Genomic DNA, 22435 nt, shown 5'->3' on the forward strand with positions numbered 1-22435 from the left:
TGAACCAAACCGAAAAAAATAAAATAAAATTCAGGAGATAGAATATTTATGCCACTACTGGAACAGAACTTCTGATTTTGGATATGATCGTATGTTTCTGTAAAGCATTCGTGAAAAAACAAACAAATCATATCCATTTTTGGCAGCTTAATTTGTTTATTGGAAGTTATTGCCCAAATAGTATGTATACACAATATTGCAATTCAATAATATGAACTAGGAAAAACTAATATATCTTGTTCATGATTATCTGCTATTTTATGACAAAACAGCAAAGTATTACTATAATACAGGTCCAAAATATCTAGTAAAGTTTTTACTTTAATGTTGTTCAATCACAACAATAATTACTGTACTAAAACTTTGCAATATTTATACGAAAATAAATATTAAATTTTACTTCATGTCTCAGAAGATAGTAAAATGAAATGGAAAATTCTCCATGTGTACCTCTAGTTACGAACATACATAAATTCAGCATTTCCTTTTCTTGTTTTGGATATTCATTTTTTATTTCTCCACCTCTTCACATAACTGTGCTAAAGCAATTTTGCAACCCATTTTAAGTGTAAAACGCTTTGGTTCGGTTCGATTTGACTAGATTTAAGCAGCAGTAGACTTTTTGTTTCGTTTTGATTCTGCTAAGTGGGAACGGACCTTAACACAATCTCCTTAGCTGTACTCACAATCAACTTGGACCACAAGAAACTGCTTATGCATGATAAAGCAACCATCCATAACGTCCAATTGTTTAAATAAAAAGCATTAAATGTCTAGACTACTGGCGACTTTACCTTGAGTCACACTGGGCCTCGTGTTTTCAGCCTGGGCTGGTTCCTGAGTCTGTGCAGTGCTGCTTGCAGTGCCCTCAGTTTGAACACCTGGTGAAGCATTGTTTGACAGTGTTCGGGCTACATTCGCTGTGCTGGGGATGGATGAAGAGTTTGCTGTTGAGTTCTCATTATCAGCTTGTGCAGACTGTGTAGTGTTATTTGCATTTGGTCGATTGGCCATTACATTAATCTGGGCCTAAAAATAAGAATTTTGGTCAGAGTTTATCCACATACTGTATGTATGAACAAGTTCCTTCATACTAAGCATGCATTCACGAATTGCTTATACTCTTTTTGCTTTACCTAAGAATAGACTGACAAACTGTAAAATGTCTGCAAATCCAACCTTCTCACTGTTCACACACATTATCAGAACTGTATTTCTTTCATAGAATGTCGAAAACCATTTTAGTGAGTACTTTATTACTTGTCTGAAATTTCTTTATCGCTGTCTCATGAGCGTGCTGTTGTTTGTTGACATCTCTATGTAGGTGCTGTGCGGAGCAGGAGAGAAGGCATGTACTGTCTGGCAGCGTACAGAAAGCTGAGCTGGTCGCTTGGTGGGGGGTAAGACAGGCAAGTGGGGGGCGAGGTGGAGGGGACACATTAGCTCGGTCTTCCGTACGCTGCCAGACAGTACATTCCACATCAAAGCGTTATTAGCATAACTGATGTATCAGCACATATAATCACATGCTGTCCCACACCTGGGACCAATATTTTATTATTGTATTAGCATTATTTTATTGGTACCAACGCCTCTTTTAATGTCAATTATTACTTATAATATTTCAGTTTATTTCATTTTACAGTATTATAATATATTCATTCTTATTGTGAAATCATTCACATAATACGTTCCAATAACTAATTGTAACTGGCTATTACTTATTGTTATAGTCTTGCGTTCAAAGTGTAATAAATCATGTGTTTACAATATTCAAAATGTGTACTGTCGAGTGATTAAGGTGAATTTGGTAAATGCTGATAATGAAAAATTGCATAATAGTTTCTGCCTCTGATTATTGTTGTTTAAGAGGAGGAATTGATATTTTGGTATGAGTCACGAACTGCAGTGTTTAGTGGTAATTAGTGTAAAGTTAATAGGCAAATTCTCTCTCATACTCGACCATGGCAGTGTCGCCAATACAATTTAATACAATTCTGTCCATTACTTTCATCAACAATGACCAGCACCAAGATAAATAATTTTTCTACTCTGAGGTCAGTTCACTTCGCATGATTTCTTTGGAGGTGTTTCCATTATATATACACAATAATTACATGGCAAAACAACTACACTTACGTTTAGCATATAATACCACTCAAATAATAGAAATAATAAAATATGTTCACCAAGATTTACTACACACACTTCACTACATCTGAACTTACTACTGCCACAACGACACACTGCACTGATGTGAACATTGCACTGCACTGTACCACTATGCCTTAGATAAAAGATTATGTCACATGATTCATTCCAAGCAGTTGTTTTCACTGCCACCAGTAATCATTCGTTAGACAAGTAATACACCCTAAGCGTGAACTTCAATTTACAAAAAAAAAAATTAATTAATTACCGGTACATACATTTTTTTAAGGAAAGTTATGAATTCAGATATAGAACAGAGAGGTATGGTCAGTAATGAGAGAGAAGACAGCAACAGCAGGTAACAGAGATCTCAGGTTGGGAATGATTTTTACGAAATTAATGATGAATACAAATTTATTACTCGGCCATATTAACTTTCAATCTGGAGAGAAAAAGCAGAGTGCTGTCAGTCAGTTCCTCTTCGACTAGCAGCAGGAGCAAAAAAAGGGAGGTGCCTATACAGTACTTCAAGAAATGCAGCCACTCTGCTAACACTGGAGAGCAATTAATCATTATAATGAAAAAGAAATTTGGAGTCATCTGTCCAAATCATCTGCTTTCATTCACCTGTTGTCCAATTTTTGCATTCTTCAGCCAATTGTTACCTTTTAATCTTGTGTGTTGCATTCAACAACTGTTTCCATACTATTATATGATCTGGCATCACATAAGCAACTTTTCAGTGGTTTTTCTTCTAACCTAGTTCATTTCTGCATAACTATTCAGTACTGTAGTTTTCACCTTGTGGCGATCCCTTTGGATCCCAGTTTCTTTTCTCCTCTACACTGCTAAATGAATATTGTTCAGAAATTCTCAATAGTTCTGCAATTTTCAAGCGTGACCATCAAATATCTTCATATCAGTGGCGTATACTGGTTTAAGGGCCTGGGCTACCACTGACCCTATTATTACACAAAATATATTTTAAAGTCCCTATAATAAAATTCCTTACCTATTTATATATGAATTTCAGACGTCTTGATTGGGACGAAAATACTTTGATGACTTCGTCATTGAAATTACAGTTGGGCCGCTTGCGAAGTTTCTGTAGAAATGACTTTTCAATGGACATCAGTGCCAAGCCAGATAAACGTTCTTGTGTATGAGTTGATCTACAGTAGGATTTTATTCTCTTCAACGCAGAAAATGTTCTTTCTACTGATGCTGACGTAGCTGGTATTGTTGTCACAATTAATGTTGCCAATTTAAGGACTTCAGGAATAACTTGGTTCAGCTGGTTTTCATGTATGGCAGATAATATTTCATGGATAGGTTTGTTCGAAAAATCAAAGACCTCTGCTGAATATATTACACTTAATTCATTTTTCAAACGTACTTGATCAAAGTGACTGTTATAGGACTGAAATAATTTGTTTAGTGCCTCATTCGGGAAGTTTTCTCTATAAGCAGAAAATTTTTGAGAATCTAGAAGATATGCGAACTGAAGCTTTCCATAATCAGAAAATCTGTCAGTAATTTCCATGTGCATATGATCTAGTATGCTGTAGTACAGCTGCCTGTATTTCAGTTCATCATTAATGGTGGTTCCATTGTATTGGCTGAAGAATTTTCATTTTCCATATTACTCCATATGGACGGAAACCCACTACGTCTAAACTCGAATATAGTATTTTTTAACTTTGATACCTCTTGCAAGCAGTATGCTATGTCTAGACTTTTTGTCTGAAGAATATTGTAGAGCACATCTGTATGTGCGAACACTCTAGCATATACTTCAAGAAGAAATATATTCTGAAACTGTGTGAAAAAATACAAATATCCTTGAGCCTGCACAATTACATCATCAACCCAGTTTTCTTCAGAGTCATTACAAATGATATTTTCAAAGAAAGCAGTCAGTTGTTCTCTGTATTACTTTACTGTATTTACAAGCCGAGATGTAAAATTGCATCTAGTTGGTGCTACTTTTGGGAGTTTCTTTTTCATAAATTCTTGAGTTTTTCTGATCTTTTAGGAGATGATGAGAAAAATGCAGCTAAATCCGACAGTGTTTTGAAAAAAAAAATGCGGCATTCTGGAATGGATGAAGTAGTTTGTTGCAAAACTAAATTGAGAACATGGCTGTAACAATGGACAAATAGTGCTTGAGGATACTTTCCTTGAACTTTTGTTTTTAAGCCATTAATATTTCCCGCCATAACTGAAGCACCATCGTATGTCTGTGCAATTAACTTATCGCCGACATTGTATTCTCCTATAACACCTTCCACATGCTGAAACCAAGCAGCAGCAGTTTTGCCCGAACTGACATTTGTGAATCCTATAAACCGTTCTTGAACATTGGCAGTACTATCGACGTATCTTAAAACAGTGGACAATTGACTCTGATTAGAGCAGTCACTTGTTTCATCAACAACAATGGCCGCAAAAGGTGCTTCTTCTATTTCAGATTTTATGTTCTTTATCATAACCCCACTTACAGCAAATATTAAGTCATTATGAATTGCGGGAGAAGTACCACGAAATACTGTTGAACTCTCAAGATGATTGGCCAGTAAATGGTCAAATTCACTTAAGGAACTTAAATATTCAATACAATTTCCTCTATTGTCTGATTCCACACTCTCATTATGATCCCGAAAAGCCAATTCTTATTTTCCTAGAAAGCAGACTGCGTTAATAAAATGCAGTAAAATCTCCCGATTTTTTTTCCACAGGAGCATTGTGTTGGTTGATATGTAGAGCTTTTTGCTTATCTAGCTGTAAATCAATTCTTGTCTTCCCAAAGTTTGCAAAGTTCATGCTACTACAAATATGAGCTTTTGATTTGTCGTGTTTTAGGACTGCCGTTCGAAGGGAGTTGATATTAGAAAACTCTCTTTTGACCACACATTAGTTTCGCGGCTAAATAACAAACATGGCCAGCAAAATAGTTTAGACAGTTTAGAACTACCACACAACCAATTCCACTTACCATATGATGTTGAAGTGAAATGGCGTGTGTACTCACGCTGTTTTTCTTTTACGTCCATGGACAAATTTAACTCAGGAGTTGGTCTTTCCATTTTTCACAATTTCAACTTCCTCGTTGTATGTACGACGGTTAAAAGGCACTTTTAATAAACCTTCTATTACACAGTCATTTTCAACACAAACCTCTCCAGAAACTTGTTCTGCCATATTTTTCACAATATCACTTAATTGGGAAATTAAAAACTTAATAATTCACAATTAATATAACCTTTAGACACTCGAACAAATCACAAATTTAAAATACTGCACTGCAAGAACACAATTACATTCATGAGCTAGCGTGCTAAGCGTACTGTTGCTTCGCGCCTGCAAAGAAACCGATCACGAGAGCGGCAACTCACCCGGCCTTACACTGCACGTTGGAAACAGAAGAGAGCGGGGGGGGATGGGCAGTTGTGCGACCGGACAATGTGCGCGGTACGGTCACAGGCTACCTCACGTAGCAAGCGGTTTCTCCAGTGATGCTGCCTTGACAACTTGTTTCTTTTCGAGAGCAGAGAGCGCATATAAATCTAAGAATTACTTTAATTTTAATTACTGTGGTAAAACTAATAATACAAAATTATTACATTATGTTATATTATAAACTTTTTCTTTTGTAATTTCCTTGGGCTACCACCGGTAGCCCCGGTAGTCCGCAGAATACGCCCCTGCTTCATATACACAAGCAATTGATTATTCTGGTGTCACACAAACATTTTTCCACGTTATTATTTCGTAATTTTTAAAGTGTTTGCCAAAACAGCAGATTAATAGTTAATTACTAACAATTTAAATATTTGAAATATGGTACCAACACTGATAACGCATAACTTGCGAGAAACTAACACACAACCACTCAGAATAACGTCTAAAAGCAGACTGTGGAGACTAATATGCATAGCACTGGCTACCAGCTCACTTGACAGTAAGGGGTGGCATGAGTCACACAAAGACTGCTCTGTGCTCACTTGTAAGCAGAGGAACAGAGATCTGTAAATACAATCTCATGCTTAAAATAGCATAATATTTACATTAGAATAGCTTCATTGAAGTGTCAGAAGGCTTAACAGAGATCAGTATCATAAATTATGATTTAAGTAAAATAAACATTTTGATTGGTGAATCAAAACTTTCTATCACTGGTGTAATTACCCATTTTAAGTGCACAAGTTCAAAGAAAGTGGAATCCAATGACAAGCTAACTAATTAAATAAGATTTTTTTCTTACCTGAATAGGTATCCCAGCCTGCAGCACTGCAGAGTGCTGGATAAGCACAGGACGGCACCTCAGGTTGCGTGGAGGAGGGCATGAGAATTCACACATGATGTCACTCATGGCATGATACGCATGTGACAGGAAGTGCATCACTTCTGAGACTGAATTAAATACTCGTTGGGCATCCTGCAGAGCTGGTGACTGTACAAAACAACCACAATAATGCACTGAATCAGATTTATATTTTGATGGAAGTAAATTAAAAAATTTTCATGGTGTGGTCTTTCCAGAAGTTCAAATCTTATGTGACTGATAACCTAGATCATATTGCTCATCCCTATGTTAAAATTGGTAGCACTTTGAAGAGAACAACCGCCAGGATCGCCACCTGTCTGCCGTAAACGAACACGAGATGGCAGTACAGTCACTAATGCAATTCAAATGAGAGTTATGATGTGACTCCTTATGTAAAAATTAGATGGCAGCATAGTAAACCTCACAAAAGTTGTTACTGTCAAAGCCTATAAGGCCGAGCAATATGGGTACATAGGATCTAGGCTGATATTAAGTTATTGTAAACACACTGGTAAATACCAATAGCTGACAACAGGTTGATTGGCACCCCAAACCTTTCTCAAATTTGTCGCAAATGAAATAGGAAATAAACCAACATCTGCTTATCCAACTTTCATACCACAATGTTCCCAAGACAACTTTATGATGACACAAGTAAGAGATGGAATTTTTTTTTCTCTTCTTCACAAGCCAAATCTGTTCCTCTCATACAGTAAAACTATTTCTATTAATCTGAGAGCCCATGACACATTCAGTAGCATTCACTCACTGAACCAAGAGATGTAATGAGCATTCATCTCTTATCTTCCAGAATTGAATTCAACATAGTTTGCTCTGGACCACAATTTCCCCTTCGCCCTTCCATTGTGGTCAGTGTCGCTGCAAGCTAGAGAGTTGACAGTAGAAGCAACTTTAAGATATAATATTCATACTCTATATTTATTTGAAGTAGGGCAGCAGGTACTAATTTCTCTTACTCAACAACAGGCAAGTCAAATTGACTATATCTTTTGTGATCCCTCACATATCCACGAAAAAAACAACAAATTAAAATTGCTACAATTTTATTTTTACCGTGAAAACCCCAGTTGATCTAACAAAGTCAATGTGATGTCACTGCTCTTATTGTGTTGTTACATCTGGCACCTATCTAAAGGCATGACACTAATTAAAATGGAAGATATTTCAAAAATGATTAACTATCCTGCTGTGTGAGCCATCTGTTTTGCAGATGCTAACTACATCTAGTTTTTGTAATCCTGCAAATTCTAGTCTGTTCCAGTATCTTCCACTTCCTTACTTAAGTCATTGCTAGTTTATAAAAAAAAAAGTTAACTGTATGGTAAAATCATGAGGGTAACATGTGAACAGAACAAAAATTAGAATCAAAATTATAGCTTTCAAAATATTGTTAGAGAAGAGAAAAGATTAAAGGCAAATTTGGCTGGCATTTTAAAGATCTCAAGGTTCACAAAGATGAGTTTACTCTTTTCACAGGTCTCCCTTCTTATACTGTCGAGTGTTTCCACTTCCGTACAAATGGAACTATTTGTTTTGCAGAATGATTCAATTTTATAAGAATAATACAGAGAAGGTGGAATCCCAGAAATCTACTCATATGCATTTAGTTTGCCACACAAATCTTGTGTTACTTTGGGGGTACATATCTATGCTAACTGCCGTTTTCACATATAAAAGAAAACAAGACAGCCCACAAATTGAGGCTGACGCCAATCTTTCTTCCATAATGAAGGTTTATCTTCTTTTACTCTAAATCTCGCCAAGCTGTTTGCAAACAAGCAATATCACGTGTCTGGCAAAAAAAATCATAAAATATTATCTAATGTTCAGTAATATATCTTGATGAAATATTGTATTTTTATAAACTTTCTCTTCAGGTTTTGTTCTGTTGTACATTGAAATATTTTGTCAAACTTTATTTTCATAATTTATTGCATTGTTTTCATTTCCATTAAAATTGCTGTTAACTTATTTTCAGCTATGAAGTGTCTGGCAAAAAATCATAAAATATTACCTACTGTTCAGTAATGTATACTGTATTTTTTATAAACTTTCTTCCGGGTTTTTCACCATTCATTCTTATGAAGCCAGTTGTGTAGACCAATTTAATGACAGAATTGTTGCCCAGGGTATGCCATAGGAGGTTTGTCTATGCTACACCCATAATGAGATAAGATGGAGATTTGTTAGAATGCCACAGGAAACCAGAGCTCCTTGAGGAAACCCGTTACATGGACCACATGCTTGCCTAACACAAGTCATAAACCAGGGGTACATCAGGGATCGAACCCAGGCCCATAGCGTTATGAGTCCAGTGTTCTAGGCACTGAACTGCGGTGGTGTAAAGCAGAAAAATGACAAGACACTACACGTACATCTGCCTCAAAAACTGGGTCATCTCGCATGAGTTGGTGGTACTGTTGAAGGAATGGCTGCATACGTTCAGTGACTCTATTCAAGTCATCCAATAAGGATGCCATGTCAGATGTTCTGGGATATCTGAAACAAGCACAATATATTAAACTAAAAATATATATAATAATCGTATATAAATTCAGAACACAGTTTCATATGTAGTATAATAATAAAATGTCAGCATAACACAGTCTAATGCTAGCAGCAATTACACAAATTATAATAAACTAGGAGTAACATTTCTAAAGCTTTAGTTGCAAAAATGTAAAAAAAAAATATTTAATACATCAAAAGCAATATTCAATGCACGATATTTTTTAATTTGCATTCATATAAAATTGTACATTTTTATTATTGTAATGTCATGGAACAGGAAAAAGAAATGAAGATGTCTTGAACAAGCTCCAAATGATACCTGGTCTGGATCACATACATCAATATCAAAGCATTTGGCTCCAACATGTAAATCAAATATCAAACAATAGAATACCAAAAACAATCATGAATTATAATCCAACAGAAAAATATGGCTGGGACATCCTCAAAATCGATGCAAAGAAAACTTTGGTAGACCATAACAGTTCTCCAAAGGACTACATCAGGTTTTAAGTAAAATATTTGCGAAAACTATGGATGTAATATGTTTGTGCTAATCATGAATCGAAAAAGAAACTCTGAAAGTTTACTTTTTCATTGGTACATCTCTGGCGCGTGTAGACAGATGGCAGCACAAGCACAGTTTTAAAAATGGTGTCTATGCAGCAGAAAACGTTCACAGTTTTGGAATATGAGAAGTCATTTTTTTTTGTTACTGTACAGCAGGCGTTCTGGAAACAATACCCTGGAACTTCACCATCATGTCACCAAAACATTCTGCAATGGCATCGTCAATTCAAGGCAACTGGTATCGTGAGTAAAGGTAAAAGCAGTGGACGCCCAAGCGTTTCTAATGAAACTGGAGCGAGTGAGTATGAATTTCATTTGCAGCCCCCAGAAATCACCATACCGTGCCAGTTGGGAAATTGATATTCCGCAACGGACTGTATGGAAAATTTTACGAACCTGATTGCAAGTGAAACTCTACAACACAATTACTGCAAAAGCTAAACTGTAAGATCTCGTCAAGCGATATGAATTTTGTAATTCCATGCACGCCACTCTGAAGGAGAATGATGATTTTGAGGACCTTCTAGTGTTTAGTGATGAGGTCACATTTCACTTGAGTGGCAAAGTTAATTGCCATAATGTACACATCTGGGGTACTGAAAAACCACGTTTGACAGTGCAACAAGAATGGCATTCTCCAAAAGTGAATGTGTTTGCTGCAGTGTCTAAATCAAAGGTGTACAGCCCCCCCCCCTTTTTTTTTCACGGAGACAACTGTGACCCGTATGTCATTCCCCAATAAGCTGCAGCAATGGTTGTTTCCTCAAGTGACTGAGGATTCCAAAAACTTCATATTCCAACTTGATGGGGCGCCACCCTATTGGCACACTGAAGTGTCACTACCTGAACACAGAACTCCCTCACCGTTGGACTGGGCGATGTGTCAAAAATGACAGGTTCCATGCAGAGCAGATATGTCGTCAGCTTATAGCTAATCCCATGAATGATAGATATATCAAGAGAATTGTCAATGTGATGATAAATGGATGGGCCTCTGCAACAGCAACCCTGACACCTCTAATGAGAGGCTCAATTCCCACCGGCCTGCCAAAGTCGTCGTTAAAATCAGTTCAGCCCCAAATTAATCCTGTATGTCTGGTGGAATTGAATTTTGAAGGGGTGAATCACTGGGAGTTTGTTTCAAACAGATGTGCAGTAGATGCAGAACTTTATTCTCAACAGTTAGCACAAGTTCATGAAGTTTTGAGAGACTGGTATCCAGCGTTAGTTAATTCAAATATAATTCTCTTACAACAGGACAATGCAAGACCCAAAATTGCTCAAACAACCATGGAAAAAATTCAGTAATTGAGAAAAATCGAAACAGGAAAAGAAAAAAAAGTGGTGACATGTGAGAAACCAATTTCCCTTGAATATTCACTGAACACTTGTCCTGACTGCAAAGTAAACACATAGTTAATGCCACAAGCTATGGAAAAAAAATAATAAATAAATAAATAAAAATAAAAATAAAAACCTTGTGCTTGAAATGTACAACCTTCGGCATGGAAATTGGTCGCTGTTCAGAGACTTAAGTCCCACCTCAGAATAGCTCGGGAATCATAATGTGCACTATGTTCACACACGTGCATTTTACATAGAGAGATTCAAAGCCCGGTCTTTGTGACGAAAACAAAGAGCTCTATCACTAAACCATAATGGCTTTGTGGGGAATATGTTGTTTCGTGACATACAGATATGTCACTGCTATGACTTTATTTCATCTTAGGATCTCAATGCTTAATATTTTCCCATATGAATCTCAAGTTAACCCAAACAACACTTAGACAAATTCAACTAGAGGAGAGCGATCATTTTCCATGTCGAAGAGTATACATTGGTTATGATGCATAAGGAATGTGAAAGCACATTTTTAAATGTTCAAAATTACAATAAATATTAATCTGAATTTGATATTTTGTACTTGGCCAAGTCAAGTTGTTGATAAATACTGCGAAATATTTGTTAATTATAACGAAATATTTCATATTTAGCCTAATCAATATCATGTATCATGTGAAACTCATGCAATATGTATCTGTGGAACTTTTTCCAAACAAAATCATTAAAAATATTTTATTTGATTTAATGTGAAAAAAAAAAAATGGATAACACATGATCACCCACATTAGATTGTGCAATGTCTACTTATGAGTTAATTTGTTACCGGTACTCTAAAACAGACATTTGTAAACTTTACAATTAACTTCCACCTATCACTATGAATATATAAATATGTGAACACAGATCAGGCCAGTTCCTATTTACAATATTAAGAATAAGTATATAGACTTTAGACTTTAAATTTGATGTTCTGCTTTTTCTCATTGAAAATCTTGACAAGAAAAATTTGATAAAATCTGATACTGAAAATAAGGCTATACAGAGAGAAATTGAAAAAATAGTACTCCAGGTACTCACTCTACAGACCTCCGGTTCTGGTTTTCACCTCCAGATGTTGAAGTGGCTTCTGAACTTTGTTGTGCTGCTTGGGCACTGGCTGATCCTGAAACGTTTGCTGCTTCTGAACTACTCACTTGCGGGTCCTGCTCAGTTCGTGCTCCTTCCTCACTGCCAGAACCTTATAGCATGAACATTAAGATACGATAGACTATTACTTAACCATGTGAATTTTTGTGGTAAATAATTTGTCATCTAATAATAATGGTTCAATGGTAGAATGAGAATTGCAGGGGATGTTCTTGAAGTAAAGCATGCTCCATAGCCATTTGTTCCATCACAAATCTTACAAAATCTTGCTTCCTTTGAAACAGATGACTCAATGCTATTGGGCCTATCACACAGTAAGTACGAACCAATATAATACAAATTACAAATGAAGTTTTTGTAAAGCACGAAGCTATAATTTTCTATTCTATAAAATAATATACAAACAAATATGACATACAGCACAATAAGCCTCTTGGCTGCCAAGCAATCATAACAGAAAAAGAAATTATATTAATTTATATGACGTCAGAATTCATGCATTTATTTATGGCATGTTCCAAACAACTGAAAATAAGCATTTTTGTGAATGTCTGTGACATTCATACAAATCATAACAAGAAGTGTAGTCAACATAATTAGGTAACTAACAATACTTTGCTTACTGTATATGCTATCAAGGAAAAAACCACACTACAAAAAGTATTAGTATGACTAGCACAATGCCTTATTAGAACATTTTTTCACCATTCCTATGTATTTTTCTGTTGACAGTAGTATTTTCTTCTCCCTTTGGAGGAATTTCCCACATCAGAAAGTGACTTATAACCCTCCTACTCCCCAGTATTCAACTCAGACTATTTTGTGCAACAAATGTTCTTCCAGCAATAAAGTTTGTGACTTGCTAATGATTTCGTTCACAATTTAATGTTTGGTGAAATTGCAGTAGTTCAGGTATTTCAATCACTTCAGAACTTAATTTTTTGGCGTAACATGCCTTTAAATTCAGAGAAAACTAGAAGTTTAATTTCTTTGGTGAAATATAGGTGAAATAGCCACTAAGTTGGCTCAATGCCTAATGAAAATTTCTTTATTTTCAAACAACATTTGAAAGATGCAAAAACCGTAACACTTTTGCTAAAAGACCTGGAACAGGCATAGGAAAAATATATGGAACTAAGTTCGATAGAATAACTTTATGACTGCAGCAAAAGCACGACATCTCTTCAAAAAGGAAATGGTGGATCTAGAGTAAGTCAGTTGAAGAAAAAGAAGACTGGAGGAGACAATTAACTCTAGAAGATCAGACAAAGATCTCTTGCTGACAACAATAGATAATGCACCAATGCTTTGCTCATCAACATGAAAACTGAACAGAGACACATTGATAGATTCTCTCTTCACTGACAAGTTAACATTCAGTCTAAAATTATCACATGGAAAGGAAACTGGAGACTGGTATTTCCCTTGTGTGAAGAGAATAGTCCTCCATAGCTCCTCTATCCTTACCTGATATGCAAAACATTAATGCACTGCTCGCAGCAAATCTCACAGTGAGAAAACATCAATCAACAGGCAAGCAAACACTGATACATTTTTTCCTTCAAAACTGTACTGTAAACATTTATAATTACTGTGGGCCCCACTATGTTTACTTTCTCTATAGGCCTACAGTTTTTCGTATATTTTACAGACATTTTCTACAAAACGACAAGAAGAAAGCTGCTACAAATTCTCTGGCAGGCGAAAGGAGAACTACCAAAAAAAAAAAAAAGGCATCTCTTGACTTTCCTTAAGGAAGAAATATCTGCTGGGCTGGAGGGGGAAGTAAAGCAGGCCCACCTTGGCACATAAAATTGTGGCTCATGGGCCTTCTACAATTCCTCACAGTCTTTTACAGATTGGACAGGTCGAAAGAGACAAGAAATGAGCATATAAAAGAGTACTGAGGGCACCATTCTAGAAAATGCTCGCGAGAGTACACTATGAGAGATGTGCTCTTTCAGCTGCTGGTCTCAAGTGATCCAAAGATTTCCACCTACAGACAGCCGATGGCACAAAAACATAAGAAAAAGAAGTTATCCCTATCTGTGCTTAGTCTCTTGAAAGTGGCAGAGGAACCTCAACTGTTAGGTGATTCCAAATGAATGTACAACTTAAAATATTTTATTTATTTTTAATTATCTTTAGCATGTGTCCCAACTCTTTAGTTACATTTTGTTTTTTATGCATAATGCTTCATTGTCTTTAAAAATTGTGAAGGAGAGGCTCTACTCTGTTTTCCTGCAAAATGCAATTTTCAAATTCGTTGTTAATTATACTGTACCTCTGAAACTACTTAAGCAAACGTTATGAATTCTTTTGTCTGTGTTAACATAAATACTATCTACAATCTGTACCAAAATCATGCTCTTATGTTGGATAAATTGTCTAGAAAAAAAAATGTATTAACAAACATACCTTTAAAATTGCTTCCTTAATTTTAAATGTAGATTAAAATCATTAAATATTTATCTATAATCCTACATGATAGATTTCTAGAGCTATCTTCCGGCTTAAAAATGAAGAAAACAGAACACGGAAAAGTTGAAAATTAGTTGAGTTAGGATTCAAACGCCAAACTTTGGAAAAGAAAGCAGTCGCCATTTTGAAAAACTAAAACGTGTATTAATAGGCAAGTTAAAAAATGGATAATAGTCTTTATATAAAGTATAATGATGGGACTTTGAGATGCCTATTTTGTAATCTTTCTTGTAAATCATATATACTGAGAGAAAAATAATCAAAATGCAAAATTTTTTACTATTTGAAGGTGTATGTATCCCTTACAATCATTATTCCCATAAGGTTTTTTCTCAATTTTGTCTTAAAATATTTTTGTCTCGAAAAAACTGATGTATTTAACTTGTTGTAGGCGAAAAGGGTTTTGGCCAGGTTTTCAGAGTTTCTGGACCACTGTGCACTGCCGAGATCCAGCACGAATCAGAGGTTATGGACTTTCTTACAAAAAAAATGACTTCATGACTGCATTCCAGAAGGGGCAGGAATGCTGGGACCGGTGCATTGCTGCACAAGGCGACTATTTCGAAGGATGTGGGGTATTCAAACTTAGATAAATAAAGTACTTTTTTTGTAGACAAAGCTAATATGGGAACTTTTTGAGACACCCTTGTATATATATGAAATTTCAATGTTGTGTTCCACTGTTCAAGTAGAGAGCTGTTCATTCTCTCTCCAAGTATGTGATAAAACCCGTTAATCTACTATCACTTTCATGACTACTTCTGAGACACATTTTTAAATCAATTTATACAAATATTATTCATACAAATCCAACAGTTAAAAGCACCACCTCCCTTTCACAGGTAGGGAAATCTACAGGGTCATTCAACAGTAACTCACGTTACATTCAGACACATTTATGAACTTATTAGACATTTTAAAACAAAAAATAAAGTTTTTTAAGAAAGTTTTTTGGCCTCTTTACTGTATTTAGGAACATTCTTCACGCAGTAACTTATAATCGGAAATATAATTAATCATGTGTAATTTAATGATGAAATAGTTGTTGTATATCACGTTACGCCAAAAAAAAAAAAATACATTCCAAGCAAATCTCTCTGAAAGCAGTAGTCTTACATGTTCCCAGTTTTATCAGTATTACTGTTGAATGTACAGTACTTTTCTTGAACCATGGATAACAAGAAGTGGAATAGAAGAAAATAATTTTATTGAGAAGTGTTAGTAACTCACATTACATTTTGTCCGTAAGTGTAAACTTGTGATTATGTTTTGTTACACAGTGACATAAATCTTAGCAGAAAATATAGAAAATAAACTTTTTTAACAATTGTCTTTTAAAATATTGCCACCCAAGGTGATTATCTTACATCACACATGGTGTATGACACACCTATCATTTTAAATTTTCACTGCATACAATGACAAATGAACTTTAAATTCAAATGTGTTACATATAATATAAACCCAATTACACTTCTTTCATATCAAGTTTCTTTTAGTTTTATAGAACATTGTCCTCTTTCATTTCAACAACTGATGTAGATAGCTTGCATAAAATCTATTTCAGTTTCACAAAGGCCTATGTTGTGTCATCTTCACGGATTTTAAAAAGCAATCCATAATTGCCAGCATTCTTGAGACACATTATTTTAACGTATCTTCACCTACAGAACTCTGCAACATATCTGAAACTTCGATTATAATATCACCAAATTTTACTAATACAAAAGTTTCTACTTCAATATCAGTAGACACTAATTCACTCCTTTCCTTGAAAGAAACTCTATCTGCTGACTCATTAGTGCTGCACCATGCACCAAAGAATTTTTAGAAATGGACTTTGAAGTCGAAGGTTTGATACCTGTCTGATAATCATATCTGCCTCCTTGCTTAAAAAAAGATAGCAATTTTTTCCTCTTACATGGTAGATTTAATGCAGAGTACTTGTGTTAGGCCTACTCCCTTTTATGGTTGTGGTACTTTCAAACATCGTACTTAAATTCTTAAATTGAGTCTGCCATGAAGCACTGAAGCAACCAAACACTGAAGTAATCAAACACAAAGGCAGACATTAGGCCAAATCCGAGAACTTGGCGTCTGACACACATTGGAAGTAATTTTTTCTCTTGCTATCTAATTTCAAGTATTTTAACATCTCATTACGTGTAATATTTAAGAAAAATTTCATCTAAATGTTGTAACTAACATTACATATGCGTAATTCATGCTACAGTCAGGTTATATCACATTTCAAAACAGGCTTTTATAATGCTAACAATGCATTTTTTTTAGCTGTGATACAAGATAAGTATGACTACTAAGAGGACTAAACAATTTAAGAGATAGATGTGATTATCAACACATCTATGGGAAAAAAGAGGTTATTTTCGTAACTCAAGTTATGCTGCACATGGTTGTATTTAACTCTCATTATAAACAAAATTGACAAGTAATATTAAAGTCTAAACATGTCATAACTTACCTTAGGTCACTATCTCTCTGTTTATAATAATATGTATACAATATAAATCTCCGAACCAGACAATTTTGCACACTGAAAGAGTTGCTTGTGAACAGGTATAGCAAGTGCTAATAATTATCAAACTAACTCGCAGGAAAATAAAGAATAACGAATTCCCAGAAGAAAATATATTAATGTTGTCAAAGTTCACTTCATGTACTTCAAGGAATTATGGAAGTTTCAGACAAAATGATAATTTTAAAATTCATGCTTTTGTCCTTAATTTCGTGAAATGCTCCTATGTAAGATATGATAAGGTAAGTCAGGAGGCAAGACCTGGCATGAGTGCTATGCAATAGAGGAAAGAATGAGCAATCAGAAAGGGAGTTTGTTTAACGAAGGTTAATATTATACAAATCTAATGACATGGAAGTTCATCTCAGACTAAAACCTATTTTCTCCCTTTGGTGACTGTGACTGAGGTTCTGGCTGATATGTACGCCTATTATCAGGCAGTACATCTCATTTGACGATATGTCTCAGAGGAAGAACAATTGTTTGTATGCATCTGAAGTCTGATTAGTGTAATATGTAGCTAATCAGCGAAGTATGTAATGGAGGGGAAAAAGTAACTGGTCACCCTACCCCATTATTTCCTGGCCTAGCTGTCTCATAAGTGATGCCTTGTTGGTATCAAGACACATGATAAAGTCACAGAAGGACTTGCCTCCTCTACTGTAACTCATTGTAGTACCACAGTCTAGTATATACAGTCATGAAGCTCAATACATAGGGAATATGCATCCATTGACAGTTGAACATGCTAGTTGTTAGCCACTAGGATCGCTACTATTGCTTCATCACAGATGACAAAATATATTATACTTTCGTTATCGTGTTCTTTTTTGAAAAATTAACACCTTCCTTTCATTATTGAAATATTAGGTACATAAGATTTATTTATTTATTATTTTCATGAAGTACATAGTATGTTTTACTAGTAGAGTAAAAAAGTAACCGAACATACATATATAGATACCTTTGTTACAGATCCTTCAAAGTACGCCCCCTGGGCAGATACACATTTCTGCCAGCATCCATATCACTTCTCGAAACATTTCTGCAGCCCATCTTTGGTCACTTCCCACAGACTACGCGTCACATGAATTTTCAGACCTTTGTAAACAGGTAGAAATCTGCTGGAGTAAGATCTGGAGGACATGGTGGCTGTGGCTGCGAGGAATTCGCTTACCAAGAGTGACTGATGTGCTGTGGTATTGTCATGATTGTTCTGGACACAAATTGGGTCTTTTTCATCAAACTGCATCACGAAGACGTCGAAGAATTACAACATATGTCTCCTTACTGACAGTTCGACCCTCAGGAATAAATTCAAAATGTACGAGGCCCTGGATATCAAAGAACACTAAACTTCAAGCATTACTTTCCCCTTTGATTGGTCAGCACACTGAGTCTATACGCCTGGAGAGTAGGCCACATATGACATGAACAAGGCAGAGAAGTTGTCTACAGAGCAAGCATGGCATTGCCACCCGAAGTTTGGATACTTTTTGACTCCACTAGTATAAACTCACCTTGCTGGATCTTTCAGAAGAAGAATAACTCTGGTCTCTTTTTGTCTTACAATTTATAACACTATAAACATCTCCTTCTTGTCCCATATCATTATTCCAAACACTATATTTTAGCCATTGACATTTATTACAACTGATAACGAACATTTCACAGTTTACACAACTTTTCCTTTTCTTCACAACAATGGGAAATACGGCACAGTCTATTGTTCCTAGTACTTCAAGTCACTAGCCGCTTGGAGCGCTGTATCACGAAAAATGCAAAAAAATCACATCAAGCTTCATGACTGTATGTACTAGATTGTGGTAATACCCTGAGCAGAACAATGCAGGTGTCGCTTGTAACTACTAAATGTACTGTTTCTGATTTTTAGTTACAATCAAATTGATTTGTGAAATCCATACTTGTGTGGAATAAGTTCTTAGTTCCAAGTTACAAAGTATTACCATACGGACAAATGACAGTTTTGACTATTACAACCAAGAAATGAAACAGAGCATTTTGATTCTGGGGCCAATTTACAATAATGCGAAAATCCATACATTTTCAAAGGCTACATAATAACTTCTATTTAAAATGACTCTGAAAGCATTGAACAAGAATTATAATCCCTTTGATTTTACAACATTTTGGTCTCAATTGGCATGTCTTCACTGTTTGTTGTTCCTCTTCTTGCCCCATTGCATTGAAGATTTGAACTCAATTTTATTGCTTATAAATCCCTATTTATGTTAAACTTACATCATAACAGTAATTGGAATGACTGGTTGATTTGTTTTTAACTCCAGACAATTTCAGTGTTATGTCCACACTGCCTGTTTTATTGTAATCCAAATGAAAGCTAGCTTGCTTGCTTGCTTGCTTACTTACTGCTTTTAAGGAATCTGGAGGTTCAGTGCCACCCTCACATAAGCCTGCCAACGGTCCCTATCCTGAGTAAGATTAATCCAGTCTCTACCATCATATCCCACCTCCCTCAAATACATTTTAATATTATCCCCTCGGTGAAATCATTGCAATAAATGAATGTCTCAGGAATCTTCTATGCCACATCAATAAATTTAGGAATGCAGTTATATTGTCAGACTCCAAAGCAGCTATTCTATCAATCCTCTCTAAACACACACCTTCACCTCAAACAGCAGAAATAACTAAAATGCTCTCTCAATTATTATCACTCAATAAAAGAATTGTATTCCAATGGATACCATCCCATTGTGGGATCCTGGGAAATGAGAATGCGGATTCTTTAGCAAAGAAGGGCAGCACTGCTACTTACAGACCTGTTACTAAATCTACGTATTACTCTGTGAAGAGATTTATTAAATCTACATACTTAGACTTCAACAAACAAAATTTGATAACTCAATCCCAAGGGAAAAAATGGAACTCTCTGCATCAAAATCCACAGTTAATTCCCGATTTACCACGAAAATCGTCTGTAGCTGCATTTAGATTGGCAACAGGCCATGATTGTTTGGCCAAACACCTGCAAAGAATTGGAATATATCAGTCCCCTAACTGCCCATTGTGCAACTCAAACCAAGAAATGGATTCGGAACACCTCAAAATCTGTGCTTCATTGGTTGGTCATGATAATATCTTTGAAAAATATTGGAGTGCAAGAGGTCAAATGACTTTATTGTCAAACACCTGGCATTAGAAAACAACAACAACAACAACATATTACCCTCCCATCTACGTCTCGGCCTCCCCAAAGCTCTTTTTCCCCTCCAGCTTCCCAACTAACACTCTATATGCATTTCTAGATTAGCACACATACCCTGCCCAACTCAAACGTCTTGATTTTATGTTCTTAATTATGTCAGGTGAAGAATACAATGCATGCAGTTCTGCATTGCGTAATTTTCTCCATTCTCCTGTAACTTCATCCCTCTTAGCCCCAAAATTTTCCTAAGCACCTTATTCTCAAACATTCTTAACCTCTGTTCCTCTCTCAAAGTGAGAGTCCAAGTTTCACAACCAAACAAAACAAATGGTAATATAACTGTTTTAGAAATTAATTCTAACTTTCAGTTTTTTTGAGAGCAGACTGAATGACAAAAGCTTCTCAACCGAATAATTACGGGCATTTTCTACATTTATTCTGCATTTAATTTCCTCCCAAGTGTCATTTATTTTTGTTACTATTGAATTTTTCAACCTCTTCAAAGGATAAATTTCCAATTTTTGTATTTCCACTTCGTACAATGTTCTGGTCACGAGACATAACCATATACTTTGCCTTTTCTAAATTTACTTCCAAACTTATCACTTCCCTAATAGTTTGTGGATTTTCTCCTAACATATTCACGTCATCCACATAGACAAGCAGCTCATGTAATCCGTTCAACTTCACACTCTCTGTTATCCTGGACTTTCCTAATGGCATATTCTAGAGCAAAATGAAAGCTTACTAAATAAATAAACTAGAATGTATCTGTATTACCAATAAGAATAAATCTAAACTGTGTACCAAAATTGTCATGGAAGTATGAACCAATAGGAAAGCGGGACAAAGGCCAACCAAGAGCAGAGACCATGCCATAAGGGAAAAGACCACAGAAAACTAATCCATACATGTTCGTTATAATGTGTACTAACATGCTTAGTAGAAAACTGAGTAAGCCAATGAAAACTTCTTTTTCATCCTATATATTGTAACTTTTTATTACTAAACAACAATGCAATTTATTGTCACAACAATAACTATTCTTCACTCTCTACAATTTAACTTCACTCCCGTCAACAATGGGATTTGCTCTCCACACCGTAACACAGTATTCGTTAGTGCACTCCACTGACAACAATAACAATTTACTTGGACTATTACGAACAACAATGAACTGTTAATCTTAACTAATATTTACAAAGCACTATTTACAAATCAGAACTGTCAGTTCTCAGTTCACAGTTCTTCTAGCACAGTCACTCGAGTTCACAGTATCTCGAACCACAGACCTTCAGAGACAGCCCACTGTACTCGAACTCAGGTCCCTCTAACTGCGGTCCACTGCACTCGAACTCAGGCCTTCAGATGCTGACACAGTTGTGGACGCACACTCAAGTCGAACTCCGGTACACAAGACTGGCTGGCTTGCTCTGTTCACTGGCTTACTGACTGAACTAATCATGAATCACACACTGTCCGAGTTCCCTCGCACTTCTTCTTTTATAACCACAGCGACGTAGCCTGGAAAGTTCGAATTCGCGATTTTTCCACTTCGACGGACTTCTCGAAGAGTCGGGAGGGTCCGTCCCCTCTTCACTCCGCACGTAACAGTTGTGCGCGCAATCTCCCCTCGTCGCGTTGACGTAATACACCCCCTCTGCCCTTCAGCATGCAGATGCTCCCCATACCAACGTTTCGTCGGACGCGTGTTCAAACCCCGTTGCAGCTGTCACAATATTAATACCAGGAAGAAGCTTCCTCATTACTTCACTTCTCAAGAAAGCTGAACTCTGATTTCCATCACCTTAAATATTAGCCTAATTGACCACAGTTCGGTCTAAATCCAGCCCCATCGGATAAAGTGAATAAAAATGACATTTACAACTTACCTTCTATTCGAATGTTCACAGTCTCTTGCGAGCCTTGAGGCTGTCCTCCACGCACAATTGTGATGTTTGGCACACCCGCAGCATGAGCAGCAGACACTGCAGCAGCTATTGCAGCAGCTGTGGCAGCCTGCGCAGCCTGAGCAATACTGCCAGCAAATGGCTGAGCCTGTGGCATAACGTTGCTACCACCACTGCCACCATTTTCTCCATTGGAGGCACTGCAGAATAAAATAAAATACCAGATATTGCAATACTCGACTGTACCT

General features: G+C 36.1%; 1 protein-coding gene across 3 annotated transcripts in view; it reads right to left on the reverse strand.

Moving 5' to 3' along the window:
• LOC138707990 (large proline-rich protein BAG6) overlaps positions 1 to 22435 on the reverse strand; it is a 124334-nt gene that overhangs the window by 73154 nt on the left and 28745 nt on the right. For 2 of the 3 annotated variants that reach the window (XM_069838089.1, XM_069838090.1), the window contains exons 6-10: positions 22170 to 22387; positions 12002 to 12161; positions 8875 to 8998; positions 6416 to 6604; positions 795 to 1029 (exon numbers count right to left, since the gene is read on the reverse strand). In XM_069838089.1, coding sequence (XP_069694190.1) covers positions 795 to 1029; positions 6416 to 6604; positions 8875 to 8998; positions 12002 to 12161; positions 22170 to 22387 — 926 coding nt within the window. The remainder of the gene's footprint in view (positions 1 to 794; positions 1030 to 6415; positions 6605 to 8874; positions 8999 to 12001; positions 12162 to 22169; positions 22388 to 22435) is intronic. The other variant, XM_069838091.1, reaches the window with a different exon arrangement.

This window comes from Periplaneta americana, chromosome 10 (genome assembly GCF_040183065.1).
Source record: "Periplaneta americana isolate PAMFEO1 chromosome 10, P.americana_PAMFEO1_priV1, whole genome shotgun sequence".
NCBI lineage: Eukaryota > Metazoa > Arthropoda > Insecta > Blattodea > Blattidae > Periplaneta > Periplaneta americana.